The sequence below is a fragment of the Anomaloglossus baeobatrachus genome, chromosome 3, assembly GCF_048569485.1.
Source record: "Anomaloglossus baeobatrachus isolate aAnoBae1 chromosome 3, aAnoBae1.hap1, whole genome shotgun sequence".
In the NCBI taxonomy this organism is placed as follows: Eukaryota; Metazoa; Chordata; class Amphibia; order Anura; family Aromobatidae; genus Anomaloglossus; species Anomaloglossus baeobatrachus.
This window is the reverse complement of record NC_134355.1, coordinates 4,191,612-4,218,687: the sequence shown is the minus strand read 5'-3', so window position 1 is coordinate 4,218,687 and position 27,076 is coordinate 4,191,612. Positions and strand designations below refer to the sequence as shown.

The 27,076-nt window shown below is 59.3% G+C and overlaps 1 protein-coding gene across 1 annotated transcript in view; it reads right to left on the bottom strand.

The window, feature by feature from the left end:
* Window positions 1-27,076, bottom strand: part of SLC29A1 (solute carrier family 29 member 1 (Augustine blood group)) — an 81,104-nt gene that overhangs the window by 6,076 nt on the left and 47,952 nt on the right. The window contains exons 2-7 of the mRNA XM_075338919.1: window positions 3,899-3,956; window positions 3,695-3,776; window positions 1,230-1,456; window positions 1,017-1,156; window positions 808-942; window positions 382-479 (exon numbers count right to left, since the gene is read on the bottom strand). Coding sequence (XP_075195034.1) covers window positions 382-479; window positions 808-942; window positions 1,017-1,156; window positions 1,230-1,456; window positions 3,695-3,776; window positions 3,899-3,921 — 705 coding nt within the window. The 5' untranslated portion in view covers window positions 3,922-3,956. The remainder of the gene's footprint in view (window positions 1-381; window positions 480-807; window positions 943-1,016; window positions 1,157-1,229; window positions 1,457-3,694; window positions 3,777-3,898; window positions 3,957-27,076) is intronic.

Genomic DNA, 27,076 nt, shown 5'->3' with positions numbered 1-27,076 from the left:
CGGCCCCTCCCCACTAACCCCTCCCACCTCTGCCGACCCCCTCTCTTCCCCACCCCCTCCCACCTCTGCCAACCCCTCTCCTCCCCGCCAACCCCTCCCACCTCGGCCGGCCCCTCCCCGCTAACCCCTCCCACCTCTGCCGTACCCCTCTCCTCCCCACCCCCTCCCACCTCTGCCGACCCCTCTCCTCCCTACCCACCTCCCACCTCTGCTGACCCCTCTCTTCCCCACCAACCTCTCCCATCTCCGCTGACCCCTCCCCCACCTCTGCCGTACCCCTGCCCTCCCTCCTTTGTTGGCCCCTCCCGCCTCTGCCGGCCCCTCCCCCGCTTGCTTTTTACCTTACAACCTTCAGGCCGTTCTGCAGACCCCACAACTCACCAGTTTACCGAGAGCCAAGTAGGAGACGAGAGCGAGAAGGATGACGGCGCAGGCGGTGATAAAGTAACCAAACGCACTGTCCTCCAGCGCCGACCCGCCTGCGAAAACAGATCACTGGATTATCACACCACCCCAGGGAGGGATTATTCCACCCCCACCCCCGGGGGAGGGATTATTCTACCCCCAACCCCGGGGGAGGGATTATTCTACCCCCAACCCCGGGGGAGGGATTATTCTACCCCCAACCCCGGGGGAGGGATTATTCTACCCCCAACCCAGGGGGAGGGATTATTCTACCCCCACCCCGGGGGAGGGATTATTCTACCCCCAACCCAGGGGGAGGGATTATTCTACCCCCACCCCAGGGGAGGGATCATTCTGATTGATGATGGCGCCCCCCAGATGATCGGGGTGCCCGGTACTTACTGGCCAATGCGCAGATCATGGAGAATGCAGCGAAGGTTCCCGCCAGCCCCTGACCGCTCATTATTGGAGCCGTGTAACTTGCTGGGAAGAGCGCGGCCAATCCAAACAGACTGCCCTGGAGGAGAGCGCCGAACGCTGCGGAGAGACGAGCGCGGTCAGACGGACCCCGCGGCAGCTCCGGCGCCTCGTCCCCCTCCCCCATCACTCACAGTTGATGAAGACGATCTTGATCATAGTTACAGTGAAGAAGGTGACTGGCGAGAACTCGATCTTCACAAATATGGCGGTCAGCAGGAAGACCAGGAAGATGGCGACCAGGCTGCCGGCAATACGAATGTTCTGAGAGATTCTGGAGGGAGGGAGCGTCAGTAAGGAGGCGGCACAACCTCAGGGGCTGTAAATACGGGGTATCCGCCACTCACCGGCGGTGCAGGATGGAGTTCAGGCAGGTGAAGACCAGCAGCGGTAACATGGCGCACAGCGTCATCACGTTATTGAACTTGCTCTGCAGTTGTGTCCGCGGCGGCTCCAGAGATCTCATCCCGGTGTCATTACCCAGCGAAACATTGTACGGGGCCAAGTCCTCTCCATCGCTGTCCGCGGGGGCCAACCGGTCACTGGTGGGCTCGGCCAGACGACTGGTAAAATACTGAGGAGAAGACAACACTAGGCTGCTATACTACATGTAACCAGCAGAAAGAAGGGTCCAAACCCCCCACCTCAGCTAAGCAACACTGCGGGAGAGGGGCCCAACAACCCACCTCAGCAACATTGCGGGAGAGAGGCCCCAACACCCCACCTCAGCTAAGCAACACTGCGGGCAAGGGGCCCCAACAACCCACCACTGCTGAGCAACACTGCGGGAGAGGGGCCAACAACCCACCACTGCTGAGCAACACTGCGGGAGAGGGGCCCAACAACCCACCACTTCTGAGCAACACTGCGGGCAAGGGGCCCCAACAACCCACCACTGCTGAGCAACACTGCGGGAGAGGGGCCCCGACACCCCACCTCAGCAACATTGCGGGAGAGAGGCCCCAACACCCCACCTCAGCTAAACAACACTGCGGGAGAGGGGCCTAGGGCGACCAGAAGAAGGGAACTGCACTCTCTGTTCTGTTGGTGCAGTCACTGTGTATATACATTACTGATCCTGAGTTACCGCCTGTATTATATTCCAGAGCTGCACTCACTATTCTGCTGGTGCAGTCACTGTGTACATACATTACTGATCCTGAGTTACCGCCTGTATTATACTCCAGAGCTGCACTCACTATTCTGCTGGTGCAGTCACTGTGTACATACATTACTGATCCTGAGTTACCTCCTGTATTATACTCCAGAGCTGCACTCACTATTCTGCTGGTGCAGTCACTGTGTACATACATTACTGATCCTGAGTTACCGCCTGTATTATACTCCAGAGCTGCACTCACTATTCTGCTGGTGCAGTCACTGTGCACATACATTACTGATCCTGAGTTACCGCCTGTATTATACTCCAGAGCTGCACTCACTATTCTGCTGGTGCAGTCACTGTGCACATACATTACTGATCCTGAGTTACCTCCTGTATTATATTCCAGAGCTGCACTCACTATTCTGCTAGTGCAGTCACTGTGCACATACATTACTGATCCTGAGTTACCTCCTGTATTATATTCCAGAGCTGCACTCACTATTCTGCTGGTGCAGTCACTGTGTATATACATTACTGATCCTGAGTTACCTCCTGTATTATACTCCAGAGCTGCGCTCACTATTCTGCTGGTGCAGTCACTGTGTACATACATTACATTACTGATCCTGAGTTACCTCCTGTATTATACTCCAGAGCTGTGCTCACTATTCTGCTGGTGCAGTCACTGTGTACATACATTACATTACTGATCCTGAGTTATCCCCTGCATTATACTCCAGAGCTGCACTCACTATTCTGCTGGTGCAGTCACTGTGTACATACATTACTGATCCTGAGTTATCCCCTGCATTATACTCCAGAGCTGCTCTCACTATTCTGCTAGTGCAGTCACTGTGTACATACATTACTGATCCTGAGTTACCTCCTGTATTATACTCCAGAGCTGCACTCACTATTCTGCTGGTGCAGTCACAGTGTACATACATTACTGATCCTGAGTTACCGCCTGTATTATACTCTGGTGCAGTCACTGTGTACATACATTACTGATCCTGAGTTACCGCCTGTATTATACTCCAGAGCTGCACTCACTATTCTGCTGGTGCAGTCACTGTGTACATACATTACATTACTGCTCCTGAGTTACCTCCTGTATTATACTCCAGAGCTGCACTCACTATTCTGCTGGTGCAGTCACTGTGTACATACATTACTGATCCTGAGTTACCTCCTGTATTATACTCCAGAGCTGCACTCACTATTCTGCTGGTGCAGTCACTGTGTACATACATTACTGATCCTGAGTTACCTCCTGTATTATATTCCAGAGCTGCACTCACTATTCTGCTGGTGCAGTCACTGTGTACATACATCACATTACTGATCCTGAGTTACCTCCTGTATTATACTCCAGAGCTGCACTCACTATTCTGCTGGTGCAGTCACTGTGTATATACATTACTGATCCTGAGTTACCTCCTGTATTATACTCCAGAGCTGCACTCACTATTCTGCTGGTGCAGTCACTGTGTACATACATTACATTACTGATCCTGAGTTACCGCCTGTATTATACCCCAGAGCTGCACTCACTGTTCTGCTGGAGGCTGTATCCTCTTTCCCCGCTCTGTGTGGGTGCAGCTGTTACATTACTATGTGGTATAATATTCTGCTGGTGAGCTCACAGATCCGGTGTTGGAGAGCAGAATTGCGTCCCCCGGAGCTGCCATTCCTTCTATTACTCACCATGGTTGCAGTCATGAAGAAGTTCCAGGGTAATAATGTGCCGAGGCCGAGCATGAAGAATATCAGCCAGACGCCATTGTACCTGCGGGGGAGGGACACGGGTTACTGTAAAGACCCTCCAATAAGGCTCCACACATGGGACACGCGTGGTCTCCTGCCACCAGAGAGGAGGCGTTCGCTCAGCATTACATGAAGGACGCTCACCTGTCTTTAGGGGGCGCCATCATAGACTCCAAGGACCAGATCTCCGGAAAACTGAAGCCTGTAAGAAACAGAAAATCAGGAGCGATGCCCCATAATCCGAAAGGCTGCCGGCCACCCCTGCGCAGGAACCAGACGCTGCGCCGCCGGAGACCAGCACTGACACCGAGTACAGACCCTAGATCCGGCAGCGCAGAGCCGGCAAACGCACCGCAACGGCCAGAGAAATCCGCACATAGTGATCGCTGCCGAGGCCCCCATACAGAGGAGCGCGAGGCCCCCATACAGAGGAGCGCGAGGCCCCCATACAGAGGAGCGCGAGGCCCCCATACAGAGGAGCGCGAGGCCCCATACAGAGGAGCGCGAGGCCCCCATACAGACGAGAGCGAGGCCCCCATACAGACGAGAGCGAGGCCCCCATACAGAGGAGCGCGATGCCCCCATACAGAGGAGCGCGAGGCCCCCATACAGGAGAAGCGCGAGGCCCCCATACAGACGAGCGCGAGGCCCCCATACAGACGAGCGCGAGGCCCCCATACAGACGAGCGCGAGGCCCCCATACAGACGAGCGCGAGGCCCCCATACAGACGAGCGCGAGGCCCCCATACAGACGAGCGCGAGGCCCCCATACAGACGAGCGCGAGGCCCCCATACAGACGAGCGCGAGGCCCCCATACAGACGAGCGCGAGGCCCCCATACAGACGAGCGCGAGGCCCCCATACAGACGAGCGCGAGGCCCCCATACAGACGAGCGCGAGGCCCCCCATACAGACGAGCGCGAGGCCCCCATACAGACGAGCGCGAGGCCCCCATACAGACGAGCGCGAGGCCCCCATACAGACGAGCGCGAGGCCCCCATACAGACGAGCGCGAGGCCCCCATACAGTGGAGCGCGAGGCCCCCATACAGTGGAGCGCGAGGCCCCCATACAGTGGAGCGCGAGGCCCCCATACAGAGGAGCGCGAGGCCCCCATACAGAGGAGCGCGAGGCCCCCCACACAGAGGAGCGCGAGGCCCCCACACAGAGGAGCGCGAGGCCCCCACACAGAGGAGCGCGAGGCCCCCACACAGAGGAGCGCGAGGCCCCCACACAGAGGAGCGCGAGGCCCCCACACAGAGGAGCGCGAGGCCCCCACACAGAGGAGCGCGAGGCCCCCATACATGTGTTATCAATGGGGAGAGGAAGCAACTGCCAGACCCCCCTCATCATCGCCCTCCTCCCACCAGACCCCAATATCATCCTCCTCCTCCCGCCAGACCCCTACATCATCCTCCTCCTCCTGCTAAACCCCACCACCACCCTACATCATCTTCCCTCTCCCGCTAAACCCCACCATCGCCCTCCTCCCGCCAGACCCCACCATCGCCCTCCTCCCGCCAGACCCCTACATCATCCTCCCCCTCCCGCTAAACCCCACCATCACCCTCCTCCCGCCAGACCCCACCATCGTCCTCCTCCCACTGGACCCCTACATCATCCTCCTCCTCCCGCTAAACCCACCATCGCCCTCCTCCCGCCAGACCCTTTCTTCTATCATCCTCCTCCCGCCAAACCCTTCAGTCGTCCTCCTCCTCCCGCCAGACCCTTCTGTTGTTCACTCCTCCTCATGCCAACCCTCTTAATCGTCCTCCTCTTCCATCTCATAGAATGTTGGAGTGGATTTCTCGCTCCCCCCCCTCCGCCCCCTGTAATCTACGCATCGCCCCCCTCCTCCGACCCCTGTAATCTACGCATCGCCCCCCTCCTCCGACCCCTGTAATCTACGCATCGCCCCCCTCCTCCGCCCCCTGTAATCTACGCATCGCCCCCCTCCTCCGACCCCTGTAATCTACGCATCGCCCCCCCTCCTCCGCCCCCTGTAATCTACGCATCGCCCCCCCCTCCTCCGCCCCCTGTAATCTACGCATCGCCCCCCCCCTCCTCCGCCCCCTGTAATCTACGCATCGCCCCCCCCCTCCTCCGCCCCCTGTAATCTACGCATCGCCCCCCCCTCCTCCGCCCCGTGTAATCTACGCATCGCCCCCCCCCTCCTCCGCCCCCCTGTAATCTACGCATCGCCCCCCTCCTCCGACCCCCTGTAATCTACGCCATCACCCCCTCCCTCCTCCGCCCCCTGTAATCTACGCATCGCCCCCCCCTCCTCCGCCCCCCTGTAATCTACGCATCGCCCCCCCCCCTCCTCCGCCCCCTGTAATCTACGCATCGCCCCCCCCCCCTCCTCCGCCCCTGTAATCTACGCATCGCCCCCCCTCCTCCGCCCCGTGTAATCTACGCATCGCCCCCCCCTCCTCCGCCCCCTGTAATCTACGCATCGCCCCCCCCCTCCTCCGCCCCCTGTAATCTACGCATCGCCCCCCCCCCTCCTCCGCCCCCCTGTAATCTACGCATCGCCCCCCCCCCTCCTCCGCCCCCTGTAATCTACGCATCGCCCCCCCCCTCCTCCGCCCCCTGTAATCTACGCATCGCCCCCCCCTCCTCCGACCCCTGTAATCTACGCATCGCCCCCCCTCCTCCGCCCCCGTGTAATCTACGCATCACCCCCTCCTCCGCCCCATGTAATCTACGCATCGCCCCCCTCCCTCCGCCCCCGTGTAATCTACGCATCGCCCCCCTCCTCCGCCCCGTGTAATCTACGCATCGCCGCCCTCCTCCGCCCCCTGTAATCTACGCATCGCCCCCCTCCTCCGCCCCGTGTAATCTACGCATCGCCCCCCCCTCCTCCGCCCCCTGTAATCTACGCATCGCCCCCCTCCTCCGCCCCCTGTAATCTACGCATCGCCCCCCTCCTCCGCCCCGTGTAATCTACGCATCGCCCCCCTCCTCCGCCCCGTGTAATCTACGCATCGCCCCCTCCTCCGCCCCGTGTAATCTACGCATCGCCACCTCCTCCGCCCCGTGTAATCTACGCATCGCCCCCCCTCCTCCGCCCCGTGTAATCTACGCATCGCCCCCCTCCTCCGCCCCGTGTAATCTACGCATCGCCCCCTCCTCCGCCCCGTGTAATCTACGCATCGCCACCTCCTCCGCCCCGTGTAATCTACGCATCGCCCCCCTCCTCCGCCCCGTGTAATCTACGCATCGCCCCCCTCCTCCGCCCCGTGTAATCTACGCATCGCCCCCCTCCTCCGCCCCGTGTGATCTTTGCTCTTCGATGCTGACTGTGTGATTGCGCTGAACAAAGTTCATAAAATTTCTCATAAAAACTGATAAAAGTCTGGAGCCAGAAAACAACAAACGGCAGCGGAAAAAACACCAGGAAAATCTGCAGCTCTGGAAGATACAAGAACAGCCCCACCTGACAACAGGACCTGCCCGACCCTTCCACAAAAACAGACTGCGCCCATTCACCCTCCCCCCTACCCCTCTGAAAATCAGGCCGTGCACCCCTCTGCACCCCAGAGATCAGGCCACGCACCTTCACCCCCCCCCCCCGAGAACAGGCCGTGCCCCCCCACATCCCCCCCCCTCCCCGAGATCAGAGAACAGGCAGTGCCCCCCGCATCCCTCCCCGAGATCAGGCTGTGCCCCCCGCATCCCTCTCCGAGATCAAGCCGTGCCCCCCGCATCCCTCTCCGAGATCAAGCCGTGCCCCCCGCATCCCTCCCCGAGATCAGGCCGTGCACCTCTCTCCACCCCAGAGATCAGGCCACGCTCCTTCACCCCCCCCTCCCCAAGATCAGAGAACAGGCGGTGCCCCCCGCAACCCTCCACGAGATCAGGCCGTGCCCTCCCGCTCCCTCCCCAAGAACAGGCCGTGCCCCCCGTATACCCCCTCCAGATCAGGCCGTGCCCCCCGCATCCCTCCCCGAGATCAGGCCGTGCCCCCCGCATCCCTCCCCGAGATCAGGCCGTGCTTCCCTACACCCCCAGATCAGGCCGTGCTTCCCTACACCCCCAGAATCAGGCCGTGCTTCCCTACACCCCCAGATCAGGCCGTGCTTCCCTACACCCCCAGATCAGGCCGTGCTTCCCTACACCCCCAGATCAGGCCGTGCTTCCCTACACCCCCAGATCAGGCCGTGCTTCCCTACACCCCCAGATCAGGTCGTGCTTCCCTACACCTCCAGATCAGGCCGTGCTTCCCTACACCTCCAGATCAGGCCGTGCTTCCCTACACCCCCAGATCAGGCCGTGCTTCCCTACACCCCCAGATCAGGCCGTGCTTCCCTACACCTCCAGATCAGGCCGTGCTTCCCTACACCCCCAGATCAGGCAGTGCTTCCCTACACCTCCAGATCAGGCAGTGCTTCCCTACACCTCCAGATCAGGCCGTGCTTCCCTACACCTCCAGATCAGGCCGTGCTTCCCTACACCTCCAGATCAGGCCGTGCTTCCCTACACCTCCAGATCAGGCCGTGCTTCCCTACACCCCCAGATCAGGCCGTGCTTCCCTACACCCCCAGATCAGGCCGTGCTTCCCTACACCCCCAGATCAGGCCGTGCTTCCCTACACCTCCAGATCAGGCCGTGCTTCCCTACACCTCCAGATCAGGCCGTGCTTCCCTACACCTCCAGATCAGGCCGTGCTTCCCTACACCCCCAGATCAGGCCGTGCTTCCCTACACCCCCAGATCAGGCCGTGCTTCCCTACACCTCCAGATCAGGCCGTGCTTCCCTACACCCCCAGATCAGGCCGTGCTTCCCTACACCTCCAGATCAGGCCGTGCTTCCCTACACCTCCAGATCAGGCCGTGCTTCCCTACACCCCCAGATCAGGCCGTGCTTCCCTACACCTCCAGATCAGGCCGTGCTTCCCTACACCTCCAGATCAGGCCGTGCTTCCCTACACCCCCAGATCAGGCCGTGCTTCCCTACACCCCCAGATCAGGCCGTGCTTCCCTACACCCCCAGATCAGGCCGTGCTTCCCTACACCCCCAGATCAGGCCGTGCTTCCCTACACCTCCAGATCAGGCCGTGCTTCCCTACACCTCCAGATCAGGCCGTGCTTCCCTACACCTCCAGATCAGGCCGTGCTTCCCTACACCCCCAGATCAGGCCGTGCTTCCCTACACCCCCAGATCAGGCCGTGCTTCCCTACACCCCCAGATCAGGCCGTGCTTCCCTACACCTCCAGATCAGGCCGTGCTTCCCTACACCTCCAGATCAGGCCGTGCTTCCCTACACCCCCAGATCAGGCCGTGCTTCCCTACACCTCCAGATCAGGCCGTGCTTCCCTACACCCCCAGATCAGGCCGTGCTTCCCTACACCTCCAGATCAGGCCGTGCTTCCCTACACCCCCAGATCAGGCCGTGCTTCCCTACACCTCCAGATCAGGCCGTGCTTCCCTACACCTCCAGATCAGGCCGTGCTTCCCTACACCTCCAGATCAGGCCGTGCTTCCCTACACCCCCAGATCAGGCCGTGCTTCCCTACACCTCCAGATCAGGCCGTGCTTCCCTACACCCCCAGATCAGGCCGTGCTTCCCTACACCTCCAGATCAGGCCGTGCTTCCCTACACCCCCAGATCAGGCCGTGCTTCCCTACACCTCCAGATCAGGCCGTGCTTCCCTACACCTCCAGATCAGGCCGTGCTTCCCTACACCTCCAGATCAGGCCGTGCTTCCCTACACCCCCAGATCAGGCCGTGCTTCCCTACACCCCAGATCAGGCCGTGCTTCCCTACACCCCCAGATCAGGCCGTGCTTCCCTACACCTCCAGATCAGGCCGTGCTTCCCTACACCTCCAGATCAGGCCGTGCTTCCCTACACCTCCAGATCAGGCCGTGCTTCCCTACACCTCCAGATCAGGCCGTGCTTCCCTACACCTCCAGATCAGGCCGTGCTTCCCTACACCTCCAGATCAGGCCGTGCTTCCCTACACCTCCAGATCAGGCCGTGCTTCCCTACACCCCCAGATCAGGCCGTGCTTCCCTACACCCCCAGATCAGGCCGTGCTTCCCTACACCTCCAGATCAGGCCGTGCTTCCCTACACCTCCAGATCAGGCCGTGCTTCCCTACACCCCCAGATCAGGCCGTGCTTCCCTACACCTCCAGATCAGGCCGTGCTTCCCTACACCTCCAGATCAGGCTGCAGCCCTGGTGATGCTCAGGCCGTGCTTCCCTACACCTCCAGATCAGGCTGCAGCCCTGGTGATGCTCAGGCTCTGCTGTTGCTCGGGGCTGACACCAGAACCAGAATCTCATGCAAACATTGTCTGCTGCTGTTTTGAACATTAATCCACAGCAGCCAATCAAATTGCAGCTTTCATTTCTCCAGTGTAGATTATGATATGAGTGCTGTGCTTTGATTGGTTGCTTTGATCAGGGGCGGGCTTTCTATTCAGTCACATGATCCAGATGTGGAAGATAAGCAGAAACAAAACTTTGTTCCCCAAAGCAACCAATCAGTGTGCAGCTTTCATTCTCTATCCTACTGATGTTCAGGCAGTAAGACAGACGCCCCCAACCTCCCGCCGGCCCCGCCCCCAACCTCCCACCGGCCCCGCCCCCAACCTACCGCCGGCCCCGCCCCCAACCTACCGCCGGCCCCGCCCCCAACCTACCGCCGGCCCCGCCCCTCGCCGGCCCCGCGGCACACGCCCCTCTCCTCACGCCGGCCCCGGGGGCAGACGCCCCTCTCCTCACGCCGGCCCCCGCCCCTCTCCTCACTCCGGCCCCGCGGCAGACGCCCCTCTCCTCACTCCGGCCCCGCGGCAGACGCCCCTCTCCTCACGCCGGCCCCGCCCCTCGCCCGCCCCGCGGCAGACGCCTTTCTCCTCACGCCGGCCCCGCGGCAGACGCCCCTCTCCTCACGCCGGCCCCGCGGCAGACGCCCCTCTCCTCACGCCGGCCCCGCGGCAGACGCCCCTCTCCTCACGCCGGCCCCGCGGCAGACGCCCCTCTCCTCACGCCGGCCCCCGCGGCAGACGCCCCTCTCCTCACTCCGGCCCCCGCGGCAGACGCCTTTCTCCTCACGCCGGCCCCGCGGCAGACGCCCCTCTCCTCACGCCGGCCCCGCGGCAGACGCCCCTCTCCTCACTCCGGCCCCGCGGCAGACGCCCCTCTCCTCACGCCGGCCCCGCGGCAGACGCCCCTCTCCTCACGCCGGCCCCGCGGCAGACGCCCCTCTCCTCACTCCGGCCCCGCGGCAGACGCCTTTCTCCTCACGCCGGCCCCGCCCCTCTCCTCACTCCGGCCCCGCGGCAGACGCCCCTCTCCTCACGCCGGCCCCGCCCCTCTCCTCACTCCGGCCCCGCGGCAGACGCCCCTCTCCTCACGCCATCCCCGCCCCTCGCCCGCCCCGCGGCAGACGCCCCTCTCCTCACGCCGGCCCCGCGGCAGACGCCCCTCTCCTCACTCCGGCCCCGCGGCAGACGCCCCTCTCCTCACGCCGGCCCCGCGGCAGACGCCCCTCTCCTCACGCCGGCCCCGCGGCAGACGCCCCTCTCCTCACTCCGGCCCCGCGGCAGACGCCCCTCTCCTCACGCCGGCCCCGCGGCAGACGCCCCTCTCCTCACGCCGGCCCCGCCCCTCTCCTCACTCCGGCCCCGCGGCAGACGCCCCTCTCCTCACGCCGGCCCCGCGGCAGACGCCCCTCTCCTCACGCCATCCCCGCCCCTCGCCCGCCCCGCGGCAGACGCCCCTCTCCTCACGCCGGCCCCGCGGCAGACGCCCCTCTCCTCACGCCGGCCCCGCGGCAGACGCCCCTCTCCTCACGCCGGCCCCCGCGGCAGACGCCCCTCTCCTCACGCCGGCCCCGCGGCAGACGCCCCCTCTCCTCACGCCGGCCCCGCGGCAGACGCCCCTCTCCTCACGCCGGCCCCGCGGCAGACGCCCCTCTCCTCACGCCGGCCCCGCGGCAGACGCCCCTCTCCTCACGCCGGCCCCGCGGCAGACGCCCCTCTCCTCACGCCGGCCCCGCGGCAGACGCCCCTCTCCTCACGCCGGCCCCGGGGGCAGACGCCCCTCTCCTCACGCCGGCCCCGCCCCTCTCCTCACGCCGGCCCCGCGGCAGACGCCCCTCTCCTCACGCCGGCCCCGGGGGCAGACGCCCCTCTCCTCACGCCGGCCCCCGCCCCTCTCCTCACTCCGGCCCCGCCCCTCGCCCGCCCCGCGGCAGACGCCTTTCTCCTCACGCCGGCCCCCGCCCCTCGCCCGCCCCGCGGCAGACGCCTTTCTCCTCACGCCGGCCCCGCGGCAGACGCCCCTCTCCTCACGCCGGCCCCGCCCCTCTCCTCACTCCGGCCCCGCGGCAGACGCCCCTCTCCTCACGCCATCCCCGCCCCTCGCCCGCCCCGCGGCAGACGCCTTTCTCCTCACGCCGGCCCCGCGGCAGACGCCCCTCTCCTCACGCCGGCCCCGCGGCAGACGCCCCTCTCCTCACGCCGGCCCCGCGGCAGACGCCCCTCTCCTCACGCCGGCCCCGCGGCAGACGCCCCTCTCCTCACGCCATCCCCGCCCCTCGCCCGCCCCGCGGCAGACGCCCCTCTCCTCACGCCGGCCCCGCGGCAGACGCCCCTCTCCTCACTCCGGCCCCGCGGCAGACGCCCCTCTCCTCACGCCGGCCCCGCGGCAGACGCCCCTCTCCTCACGCCGGCCCCGCGGCAGACGCCCCTCTCCTCACGCCGGCCCCGCGGCAGACGCCCCTCTCCTCACGCCGGCCCCGCGGCAGACGCCCCTCTCCTCACGCCGGCCCCGCGGCAGACGCCCCTCTCCTCACGCCGGCCCCGCCCCTCTCCTCACTCCGGCCCCGCGGCAGACGCCCCTCTCCTCACGCCGGCCCCGCGGCAGACGCCCCTCTCCTCACGCCATCCCCGCCCCTCGCCCGCCCCGCGGCAGACGCCCCTCTCCTCACGCCGGCCCCGCGGCAGACGCCCCTCTCCTCACTCCGGCCCCGCGGCAGACGCCCCTCTCCTCACGCCGGCCCCGCGGCAGACGCCCCTCTCCTCACGCCGGCCCCGCGGCAGACGCCCCTCTCCTCACTCCGGCCCCGCGGCAGACGCCCCTCTCCTCACGCCGGCCCCGCGGCAGACGCCCCTCTCCTCACGCCGGCCCCCGCGGCAGACGCCCCTCTCCTCACGCCGGCCCCGCGGCAGACGCCCCTCTCCTCACGCCGGCCCCGCGGCAGACGCCCCTCTCCTCACGCCGGCCCCGCGGCAGACGCCCCTCTCCTCACGCCGGCCCCGGGGGCAGACGCCCCTCTCCTCACGCCGGCCCCGCCCCTCTCCTCACGCCGGCCCCGCGGCAGACGCCCCTCTCCTCACGCCGGCCCCGGGGGCAGACGCCCCTCTCCTCACGCCGGCCCCGCCCCTCTCCTCACTCCGGCCCCGCCCCTCGCCCGCCCCGCGGCAGACGCCTTTCTCCTCACGCCGGCCCCGCCCCTCGCCCGCCCCGCGGCAGACGCCTTTCTCCTCACGCCGGCCCCGCGGCAGACGCCCCTCTCCTCACGCCGGCCCCGCCCCTCTCCTCACTCCGGCCCCGCGGCAGACGCCCCTCTCCTCACGCCATCCCCGCCCCTCGCCCGCCCCCGCGGCAGACGCCTTTCTCCTCACGCCGGCCCCGCGGCAGACGCCCCTCTCCTCACGCCGGCCCCGCAGCAGACGCCCCTCTCCTCACGCCGGCCCCGCGGCAGACGCCCCTCTCCTCACGCCGGCCCCGCGGCAGACGCCCCCTCTCCTCACGCCGGCCCCGCGGCAGACGCCCCTCTCCTCACGCCATCCCCGCCCCTCGCCCGCCCCGCGGCAGACGCCCCTCTCCTCACGCCGGCCCCGCGGCAGACGCCCCTCTCCTCACTCCGGCCCCGCGGCAGACGCCCCTCTCCTCACGCCGGCCCCGCGGCAGACGCCCCTCTCCTCACGCCGGCCCCGCGGCAGACGCCCCTCTCCTCACGCCGGCCCCCGCGGCAGACGCCCCTCTCCTCACGCCGGCCCCGCGGCAGACGCCCCTCTCCTCACGCCGGCCCCCGCGGCAGACGCCCCTCTCCTCACGCCGGCCCCGCGGCAGACGCCCCTCTCCTCACGCCGGCCCCGCCCCTCTCCTCACTCCGGCCCCGCGGCAGACGCCCCTCTCCTCACCGCCGGCCCCGCGGCAGACGCCCCTCTCCTCACGCCATCCCCGCCCCTCGCCCGCCCCGCGGCAGACGCCCCCTCTCCTCACGCCGGCCCCGCGGCAGACGCCCCTCTCCTCACTCCGGCCCCGCGGCAGACGCCCCTCTCCTCACGCCGGCCCCGCGGCAGACGCCCCTCTCCTCACGCCGGCCCCGCGGCAGACGCCCCTCTCCTCACTCCGGCCCCGCGGCAGACGCCCCTCTCCTCACGCCGGCCCCGCGGCAGACGCCCCTCTCCTCACGCCGGCCCCGCGGCAGACGCCCCTCTCCTCACGCCGGCCCCGCGGCAGACGCCCCTCTCCTCACGCCGGCCCCGCGGCAGACGCCCCTCTCCTCACGCCGGCCCCGCGGCAGACGCCCCTCTCCTCACGCCGGCCCCGCGGCAGACGCCCCTCTCCTCACGCCCCTCTCCTCACGCCGGCCCCGGGGGCAGACGCCCCTCTCCTCACGCCGGCCCCGCCCCTCTCCTCACGCCGGCCCCGCGGCAGACGCCCCTCTCCTCACGCCGGCCCCCGGGGGCAGACGCCCCTCTCCTCACGCCGGCCCCGCCCCTCTCCTCACTCCGGCCCCGCCCCTCGCCCGCCCCCGCGGCAGACGCCTTTCTCCTCACGCCGGCCCCGCCCCTCGCCCGCCCCGCGGCAGACGCCTTTCTCCTCACGCCGGCCCCGCGGCAGACGCCCCTCTCCTCACGCCGGCCCCGCCCCTCTCCTCACTCCGGCCCCGCGGCAGACGCCCCTCTCCTCACGCCATCCCCGCCCCTCGCCCGCCCCGCGGCAGACGCCTTTCTCCTCACGCCGGCCCCGCGGCAGACGCCCCTCTCCTCACGCCGGCCCCGCGGCAGACGCCCCTCTCCTCACGCCGGCCCCGGCAGACCCCTCTCCTCACGCCGGCCCGCGGCAGACGCCCCTCTCCTCACGCCGGCCCCGCGGCAGACGCCCCTCTCCTCACGCCGGCCCCGCGGCAGACGCCCCTCTCCTCACGCCGGCCCCGCGGCAGACGCCCTCTCCTCACGCCGGCCCCGCGGCAGACGCCCCTCTCCTCACGCCGGCCCCGCGGCAGACGCCCTCTCCTCACGCCGGCCCCCGCGGCAGACGCCCCTCTCCTCACGCCGGCCCCGCGGCAGACGCCCCTCTCCTCACGCCGGCCCCGCGGCAGACGCCCCTCTCCTCACGCCGGCCCCCGCGGCAGACGCCCCTCTCCTCACGCCGGCCCCCGCGGCAGACGCCCTCTCCTCACGCCGGCCCCGCGGCAGACGCCCCTCTCCTCACGCCGGCCCCGCGGCAGACGCCCCTCTCCTCACGCCGGCCCCGCGGCAGACGCCCCTCTCCTCACGCCGGCCCGCGGCAGACGCCCCTCTCCTCACGCCGGCCCCGCGGCAGACGCCCCTCTCCTCACGCCGGCCCCGCGGCAGACGCCCCTCTCCTCACGCCGGCCCCGCGGCAGACGCCCCTCTCCTCACGCCGGCCCCGCGGCAGACGCCCCTCTCCTCACGCCGGCCCGCGGCAGACGCCCCTCTCCTCACGCCGGCCCCGCGGCAGACGCCCCTCTCCTCACGCCGGCCCCGCGGCAGACGCCCCTCTCCTCACGCCGGCCCCGCGGCAGACGCCCCTCTCCTCACGCCGGCCCCGCGGCAGACGCCCCTCTCCTCACGCCGGCCCCGCGGCAGACGCCCTCTCCTCACCGGGCCCCGCCCTCTCCTCACTCCGGCCCCGCGGCAGACGCCCCTCTCCTCACGCCATCCCGCCCCTCGCCCGCCCCGCGGCAGACGCCCTTCTCCTCACGCCGGCCCCGCGGCAGACGCCCCTCTCCTCACGCCGGCCCCGCGGCAGACGCCCCTCTCCTCACGCCGGCCCCACGGCAGACGCCCCTCTCCTCACGCCGGCCCCGCGGCAGACGCCCCTCTCCTCACGCCGGCCCCGCGGCAGACGCCCCTCTCCTCACTCCGGCCCCGCGGCAGACGCCCCTCTCCTCACGCCGGCCCCGCGGCAGACGCCCCTCTCCTCACGCCGGCCCCGCGGCAGACGCCCCTCTCCTCACGCCGGCCCCGCGGCAGACGCCCCTCTCCTCACGCCGGCCCCGCGGCAGACGCCCCTCTCCTCACGCCGGCCCCGCGGCAGACGCCCTCTCCTCACGCCGGCCCCGCGGCAGACGCCCCTCTCCTCACGCCGGCCCCGCGGCAGACGCCCCTCTCCTCACGCCGGCCCCGCGGCAGACGCCCCTCTCCTCACGCCGGCCCCGCGGCAGACGCCCCTCTCCTCACGCCGGCCCCGCGGCAGACGCCCCTCTCCTCACGCCGGCCCCGCGGCAGACGCCCCTCTCCTCACGCCGGCCCCGCGGCAGACGCCCCTCTCCTCACGCCGGCCCCGCGGCAGACGCCCCTCTCCTCACGCCGGCCCCGCGGCAGACGCCCCTCTCCTCACGCCGGCCCCGCGGCAGACGCCCCTCTCCTCACGCCGGCCCCGCGGCAGACGCCCCTCTCCTCACGCCGGCCCCGCGGCAGACGCCCCTCTCCTCACGCCGGCCCCGCGGCAGACGCCCCTCTCCTCACGCCGGCCCCGCGGCAGACGCCCCTCTCCTCACGCCGGCCCCGCGGCAGACGCCCCTCTCCTCACGCCGGCCCCGCGGGCAGACGCCCCTCTCCTCACGCCGGCCCCGCGGGCAGACGCCCCTCTCCTCACGCCGGCCCCGCGGCAAACGCCCCTCTCCTCACGCCGGCCCCGGGGGCAAACGCCCCTCTCCTCACGCCGGCCCCGGGGGCAGACGCCCCTCTCCTCACGCCGGCCCCGGGGGCAGACGCCCCTCTCCTCACGCCGGCCCCGGGGGCAGACGCCCCTCTCCTCACGCCGGCCCCGGGGGCAGACGCCCCTCTCCTCACGCCGGCCCCGGGGGCAGACGCCCCTCTCCTCACGCCGGCCCCGCGGCAGACGCCCCTCTCCTCACTCCGGCCCCGGGGGCAGACGCCCCTCTCCTCACTCCGGCCCCGGGGGCAGACGCCCCTCTCCTCACGCCGGCCCCGGGGGCAGACGCCCCTCTCCTCACGCCGGCCCCGGGGGCAGACGCCCCTCTCCTCACGCCGGCCCCGGGGGCAGACGCCCCTCTCCTCACGCCGGCCCCGGGGGCAGACGCCCCTCTCCTCACGCCGGCCCCGGGGGCAGACGCCCCTCTCCTCACTCCGGCCCCGGGGGCAGACGCCCCTCTCCTCACGCCGGCCCCGCGGCAGACGCCCCTCTCCTCACTCCGGCCCCGCGGCAGACGCCCCTCTCCTCACTCCGGCCCCGCGGCAGACGCCCCTCTCCTCACGCCGGCCCCGCGGCAGACGCCCCTCTCCTCACGCCGGCCCCGCGGCAGACGCCCCTCTCCTCACGCCGGCCCCGCGGCAGACGCCCCTCTCCTCACGCCGGCCCCGCGGCAGACGCCCCTCTCCTCACGCCGGCCCCGCGGGCAGACGCCCCTCGCCTGCCCTTTATACACCTAATGTACGAGGGTCCCTGATGGCTGACGGACAACAACCGCAGATGATTGTGCACATCAGGCAGCCGACCGACCGACGAGAAGTCACCAACATCGGGGCGACAACAACCGCAGTAGACGGAGGAATAATCCAAAATATACAGGCAGCCCAGAGCGGCCTAAACCTGTCAGCACCAGCACGTGACCCGGCGAGGCATCGATTACTGCACGAGGCACTAAAAATACACCGGGGTCACAAGGAAGGAGGGGCGGCACTGTGCAGAGGATATATACAGATACCGAGTATACAGGAGAGGCGGCACTGTGCAGAGGATGTATACAGATACCGAGTATACAGGAGAGGCGGCACTGTGCAGAGGATGTATACAGATACCGAGTATACAGGAGAGGCGGCACTGTGCAGAGGATGTATACAGATACCGAGTATACAGGAGAGGCGGCACTGTGCAGAGGATGTATACAGATACCGAGTATACAGGAGAGGCGGCACTGTGCAGAGGATGTATACAGATACCGAGTATACAGGAGAGGCGGCACTGTGCAGAGGATGTATACAGATACCGAGTATACAGGAGAGGCGGCACTGTGCAGAGGATGTATACAGATACCGAGTATACAGGAGAGGCGGCACTGTGCAGAGGATGTATACAGATACCGAGTATACAGGAGAGGCGGCACTGTGCAGAGGATGTATACAGATACCGAGTATACAGGAGAGGCGGCACTGTGCAGAGGATATATACAGATACCGAGTATACAGGAGAGGCGGCACTGTGCAGAGGATATATACAGATACCAGGAATACACCGAGTATACAGGAGAGGCGGCACTGTGCAGAGGATATATACAGATACCAGGAATACACCGAGTATACAGGAGAGGCGGCACTGTGCAGAGGATATATACAGATACCAGGAATACACCGAGTATACAGGAGAGGAGGCACTGTGCAGAGGATATATACAAATACCGGGAATACACAGAGTATACAGGAGAGGTGGCACTGTGCAGAGGATATATACAGATACCAGGAATACACCGAGTATACAGGAGAGGCGGCACTGTGCAGAGGATATATACAGATACCAGGAATACACCGAGTATATAGGAGAGGCGGCACTGTGCAGAGGATATATACAGATACCAGGAATACACCGAGTATACAGGAGAGACGGCACTGTGCAGAGGATATATACAGATACCAGGAATACACCGAGTATACAGGAGAGGCGGCACTGTGCAGAGGATATATACAGATACCAGGAATACACCGCGTATACAGGAGAGGCGGCACTGTGCAGAGGATATATACCGATACCAGGAATACACCGAGTATACAGGAGAGGCGGCACTGTGCAGAGGATATATACAGATACCAGGAATACACCGAGTATACAGGAGAGGCGGCACTGTGCAGAGGATATATACAGATACCAGGAATACACCGAGTATACAGGAGAGGAGGCACTGTGCAGAGGATATATACAGATACCAGGAATACACCGAGTATACAGGAGAGGAGGCACTGTGCAGAGGATATATACAAATACCGGGAATACACAGAGTATACAGGAGAGGCGGCACTGTGCAGAGGATATATACAGATACCAGGAATACACCGAGTATACAGGAGAGGCGGCACTGTGCAGAGGATATATACAGATACCAGGAATACACCGAGTATACAGGAGAGGAGGCACTGTGCAGAGGATATATACAGATACCGGGAATACACAGAGTATACAGGAGAGGCGGCACTGTGCAGAGGATATATACAGATACCAGGAATACACCGAGTATACAGGAGAGGAGGCACTGTGCAGAGGATATATACAGATACCGGGAATACACAGAGTATACAGGAGAGGCGGCACTGTGCAGAGGATATATACAGATACCGGGAATACACCGCGTATACAGGAGAGGCGGCACTGTGCAGAGGATATATACAGATACCAGGAATACACCGCGTATACAGGAGAGGCGGCACTGTGCAGAGGATATATACAGATACCGGGAATACACAGAGTATACAGGAGAGGCGGCACTGTGCAGAGGATATATACAGATACCAGGAATACACCGAGTATACAGGAGAGGCGGCACTGTGCAGAGGATATATACCGATACCAGGAATACACCGAGTATACAGGAGAGGCGGCACTGTGCAGAGGATATATACAGATACCAGGAATACACCGAGTATACAGGAGAGGCGGCACTGTGCAGAGGATATATACAGATACCAGGAATAGACCGAGTATACAGGAGAGGAGGCACTGTGCAGAGGATATATACAAATACCGGGAATACACCGAGTATACAGGAGAGGCGGCACTGTGCAGAGGATATATACCGAATAATACAGGTACTGAGGATTACACTCAGTATACAGGACAGGAGGAGTGGTACTGTGCAGTGTATATATACAGAATAATACAGATACTGAGGATTACACCCAGTATACAGGACAGGAGAAGTGGTACTGTGCAGTGTATATATACAGAATAATACAGATACTGAGGATTACACCCAGTATACAGGACAGGAGGAGTGGTACTGTGCAGTGTATATATACAGAAAAATACAGATACTGAGGATTACACCCAGTATACAGGACAGGAGAAGTGGTACTGTGCAGTGTATATATACAGAATAATACAGATACTGAGGATTACACCCAGTATACAGGACAGGAGGAGTGGTACTGTGCAGTGTATATATACAGAATAATACAGATACTGAGGATTACACCCAGTATACAGGACAGGAGAAGTGGTACTGTGCAGTGTATATACAGAATAATACAGACACTGAGGATTACACCCAGTATACAGGACAGGAGAAGAGGTACTGTGCAGTGTATATATACAGAATAATACAGATACTGAGGATTACACCCAGTATACAGGACAGGAGAAGTGGTACTGTGCAGTGTATATATACAGAATAATACAGACACTGAGGATTACACCCAGTATACAGGAGAGGAGAAGTGGCACTGTGCAGTGTATATATACAGAATAATACAGACACTGAGGATTACACCCAGTATACAGGACAGGAGAAGTGGTACTGTGCAGTGTATATACAGAATAATACAGACACTGAGGATTACACCCAGTATACAGGACAGGAGAAGAGGTACTGTGCAGTGTATATATACAGAATAATACAGATACTGAGGATTACACCCAGTATACAGGACAGGAGAAGAGGTACTGTGCAGTGTATATATACAGAATAATACAGATACTGAGGATTACACCCAGTATACAGGACAGGAGAAGTGGTACTGTGCAGTGTATATATACAGAATAATACAGACACTGAGGATTACACCCAGTATACAGGACAGGAGGAGTGGTACTGTGCAGTGTATATATACAGAATAATACAGACACTGAGGATTACACCCAGTATACAGGACAGGAGAAGTGGTACTGTGCAGTGTGTATATACACAGAATAATACAGGTACTGAGGAGTACACCCAGAATACAGGACAGGAGAAGTGGTACTGTGCAGTGTATATATACAGAATAATACAGATACTGAGGATTACATCCAGTATACAGGACAGGAGAAGTGGTACTGTGCAGTGTATATATACAGAATAACACAGATACTGAGGATTACACCCAGTATACAGGACAAGAGAAGTGGTACTGTGCAGTGTATATATACAGAATAATACAGACACTGAGGATTACACCCAGTATACAGGACAGGAGAAGTGGTACTGTGCAGTGTATATATACAGAATAATACAGATACTGAGGATTACACCCAGTATACAGGACAGGAGAAGTGGTACTGTGCAGTGTATATATACAGAATAATACAGATACTGAGGAGTACACCCAGTATACAGGACAGGAGAAGTGGTACTGTGCAGTGTATATATACACAGAATAATACAGATACTGAGGATCACACCCAGTATACAGGACAGGAGAAGTGGCACTGTGCAGTGTATATACACAGAATAATACAGATACTGAGGAGTACACCCAGTATACAGGACAGGAGAAGTGGCACTGTGCAGTGTATATACACAGAATAATACAGATACTGAGGAGTACACCCAGTATACAGGACAGGAGAAGTGGCACTGTGCAGTGTATATACACAGAATAATACAGATACTGAGGAGTACACCCAGTATACAGGACAGGAGAAGTGGTACTGTGCAGTGTATATATACACAGAATAATACAGATACTGAGGATCACACCCAGTATACAGGACAGGAGAAGTGGTACTGTGCAGTGTATATATATACAGAATAATACAGATACTGAGGATCACACCCAGTATACAGGACAGGAGAAGTGGTACTGTGCAGTGTATATATACAGAATAATACAGATACTGAGGATTACACCCAGTATACAGGACAGGAGGAGTGGCACTGTGCAGTGTATATATACAGAATAATACAGGTACTGAGGACTACACCCAGTATACAGGACAGAAGAAGTGGTACTGTGCAGTGTATATATACAGAATAATACAGATACTGAGGATTACACCCAGTATACAGGACAGGAGAAGTGGTACTGTGCTGTGTGTATATACAGAATAATACAGATACTGAGGATTACACCCAGTATACAGGACAGGAGAAGTGGTACTGTGCATTGTATATATACAGAATAATACAGATACTGAGGATTACACCCAGTATACAGGACAGGAGAAGTGGCACTGTGCAGTGTATATATACAGAATAATACAGATACTGAGGATTACACCCAGTATACAGGACAGGAGGAGTGGTACTGTGCAGTGTGTATATACAGAATAATACAGATACTGAGGATTACACCCAGTATACAGGACCGGAGGAGTGGTACTGTGCAGTGTATATATACAGAATAATACAGATACTGAGGATTACACCCAGTATACAGGACAGGAGAAGTGGTACTGTGCAGTGTATATATACAGAATAATACAGACACTGAGGATTACACCCAGTATACAGGACAGGAGAAGTGGTACTGTGCAGTGTATATATACAGAATAATACAGATACTGAGGATTACACCCAGTATACAGGACAGGAGAAGTGGTACTGTGCAGTGTATATATACAGAATAATACAGATACTGAGGATCACACCCAGTATACAGGACAGGAGAAGTGGTACTGTGCAGTGTATATATACAGAATAATACAGACACTGAGGATTACACCCGGTATACAGGACAGGAGAAGTGGTACTGTGCAGTGTATATATACAGAATAATACAGATACTGAGGATCACACCCAGTATACAGGACAGGAGAAGTGGTACTGTGCAGTGTATATATATACAGAATAATACAGACACTGAGGATTACACCCAGTATACAGGACAGGAGAAGTGGTACTGTGCAGTGTATATATACAGAATAATACAGATACTGAGGATCACACCCAGTATACAGGACAGGAGAAGTGGTACTGTGCAGTGTATATATACAGAATAATACAGACACTGAGGATCACACCCAGTATACAGGACAGGAGAAGTGGTACTGTGCAGTGTATATATATATAGAATAATACAGATACTGAGGATCACACCCAGTATACAGGACAGGAGGAGTGGTACTGTGCAGTGTATATATATACAGAATAATACAGATACTGAGGATCACACCCAGTATACAGGACAGGAGAAGTGGTACTGTGCAGTGTATATATATATAGAATAATACAGATACTGAGGATTACACCCAGTATACAGGACAGGAGGAGTGGTACTGTGCAGTGTATATATATACAGAATAATACAGATACTGAGGATCACACCCAGTATACAGGACAGGAGAAGTGGTACTGTGCAGTGTATATATATACAGAATAATACAGATACTGAGGATCACACCCAGTATACAGGACAGGAGAAGTGGTACTGTGCAGTGTATATATACAGAATAATACAGATACTGAGGATCACACCCAGTATACAGGACAGGAGAAGTGGTACTGTGCAGTGTATATATATATAGAATAATACAGATACTGAGGATCACACCCAGTATACAGGACAGGAGAAGTGGTACTGTGCAGTGTATATATATATAGAATACAGATACTGAGGATTACACCCAGTATACAGGACAGGAGAAGTGGCACTGTGCAGTGTATATATACAGAATAATACAGATACTGAGGATCACACCCAGTATACAGGACAGGAGAAGTGGTACTGTGCAGTGTATATACACAGAATAATACAGATACTGAGGATTACACCCAGTATACAGGACAGGAGAAGTGGTACTGTGCAGTGTATATATACAGAATAATACAGATACTGAGGATTACACCCAGTATACAGGACAGGAGAAGTGGCACTGTGCAGTGTATATATACAGAATAATACAGATACTGAGGATCACACCCAGTATACAGGACAGGAGAAGTGGTACTGTGCAGTGTATATATATATAGAATAATACAGATACTGAGGATCACACCCAGTATACAGGACAGGAGAAGTGGTACTGTGCAGTGTATATATACAGAATAATACAGATACTGAGGATTACACCCAGTATACAGGACAGGAGAAGTGGCACTGTGCAGTGTATATATACAGAATAATACAGATACTGAGGATCACACCCAGTATACAGGACAGGAGAAGTGGTACTGTGCAGTGTATATATATATAGAATAATACAGATACTGAGGATTACACCCAGTATACAGGACAGGAGAAGTGGTACTGTGCAGTGTATATACACAGAATAATACAGATACTGAGGATTACACCCAGTATACAGGACAGGAGAAGTGGTACTGTGCAGTGTATATATACAGAATAATACAGATACTGAGGATTACACCCAGTATACAGGACAGGAGAAGTGGCACTGTGCAGTGTATATATACAGAATAATACAGATACTGAGGATCACACCCAGTATACAGGACAGGAGAAGTGGTACTGTGCAGTGTATATATATATAGAATAATACAGATACTGAGGATCACACCCAGTATACAGGACAGGAGAAGTGGTACTGTGCAGTGTATATATACAGAATAATACAGATACTGAGGATTACACCCAGTATACAGGACAGGAGAAGTGGTATTGTGCAGCGTATATATACAGAATAATACAGATACTGAGGATTACATCCAGTATACAGGACAGGAGAAGTGGTACTGTGCAGTGTATATATACAGAATAATACAGATACTGAGGATTACACCCAGTATACAGGACAGGAGAAGCTGTACTGTGCAGTGTATATATACAGAATAATACAGATACTGAGGATTACACCCAGTATACAGGACAGGAGAAGTGGTACTGTGCAGTGTATATATACAGAATAATACAGATACTGAGGATTACACCCAGTATACAGGACAGGAGAAGTGGTACTGTGCAGTGTATATATACAGAATAATACAGATACTGAGGATTACACCCAGTATACAGGACAGGAGAAGTGGTACTGTGCAGTGTATATATACAGAATAATACAGATACTGAGGATTACACCCAGTATACAGGACAGGAGAAGTGGTACTGTGCAGTGTATATATACAGAATAATACAGATACTGAGGATTACACCCAGTATACATGACTGATGGACTAGTGAATTGCGCTCCTGGTAACCTAATAAATAAGACACCACACACTGCGTGACATGGATTAAAATTTTGGCCACAGCAGCCCTTTATTTTAATAAGAAAAAACATCAATAAGAAAAAACAAGATTATCGGCCCAGAGATGTGGTTGTTATAAATCCCAGCCCCATATCCCCCTCCGCCGTGTACACCTAGCTCAAGGGGGAATCTGGGTATACCCCTTGATCATTTTCCTTGTGTCCGCTGAGCTCCTCCCCAGGGACCCATCTATTCCACTGTCCACTGAGCTCCTCCCCAGGGACCCATATTCCACTGTCCGCTGAGCTCTGGCCCAGGGACCCCATTAAAAACATAATTCTCCAACCAACAAAGAGGGGGTTTAAACAACCACATCCCGCCGCCGCCAAATGCTGCTGTAACATACAATATTAAAATGTTAATACAATATTAATATGTTGATATGACATTGTCAATTTGGATACATTACTGATAACAATTGATACAATACGATACAATACTAATAATGTTGATAAAATACCGATGATGTTGAATACCAATAACATTGTTAGAATATTGACAGTGTTGCAAAGTCCTGATATTGATACATTTCCCTTTATTATAGGGAGGGTGGGTGGGACAACTGCTTGTTCAGTCTTTAAGTCCAGGACAAAGGAATGACACCTTAACATGGGACCTATTTCTTATATGGCCCCTGCCCCCATCTCTCCTCCTGCTCGCCCACCACCACATTCCTTAGGTAAAACCCCCATCCCTTACTCCTTAACCCTTTCCTGGATCTATCACTGCCTCAGTCATGTACGTTACGTCTATCTGCCTTCACTCTGCTTGACTGATGGACTAGTGAATTGCGCTCCTGGTAACCTAATAAATAAGACACCACACACTGCGTGACATGGATTAAAATTTTGGCCACAGCAGCCCTTTATTTTAATAAGAAAAAACATCAATAAGAAAAAACAAGATTATCGGCCCAGAGATGTGGTTGTTATAAATCCCAGCCCCATATCCCCCTCCGCCGTGTACACCTAGCTCAAGGGGGAATCTGGGTATACCCCTTGATCATTTTCCTTGTGTCCGCTGAGCTCCTCCCCAGGGACCCATCTATTCCACTGTCCACTGAGCTCCTCCCCAGGGACCCATATTCCACTGTCCGCTGAGCTCTGGCCCAGGGACCCCATTAAAAACATAATTCTCCAACCAACAAAGAGGGGGTTTAAACAACCACATCCCGCCAAGACTCGCTCTTGTGACACCTTACAAGAGTGAGTTCCTCCACAACTTAATGGCTCGTTCTACTCCTTCTTGTATTCCCAACATCCATATATCAATGCCAATGTCATTAAGATGTACCTTATCATCTCTCCAAAAATGTTCCTTTGTATTTTCCAGCATCTGGTGACGTATGGCCACCCCTCCGTTTTCCAACACAAATTTTGTTATTTTTTATTAACCTTTATCCTTGTATTATTGATGCGAGCCACTGATCGCGCTGTTCTCCACATTTGTCTAGCTACTATATCCGACCAGACCAATACTGTTTCTGGGTAAGACCTCCATAAATTCAACATATCAAGCTTTATGTTCCTAACTAAATGTCTTGATGTTCTTATTGCTAAATCATTACCACCTAAATGGATAAGTAAGACGTCCGGGGGGCGGTAGAACTCCACATGATACTGGATTTCTTTTAACAGCTGATGCCACTGCATTCCCCTCTTTCCTATCCATGTCACCCGTGCCAAGGAACTGGGCAACCCCAACTGTTTGCCATTAGGCCTGACTGCCGCACGTAAGGCCCCCCAAAAAACAAATGAATGTCCCATGATCCAAACCAGGCATTGCTGTTCAGCTAAAACAAAAAACAAAAACACACTTATCACACAATTGTCTAAATGAAGACACAACTACTATAGGATTACCACAATGTACACATATATATACATGTACGCCATTTATAATAAATGTAATCGAATGTAACTCTTAAATCTGCTCGATTCCCATCTCCCGATTTTTTTTAACTATGTCAGGCCCTA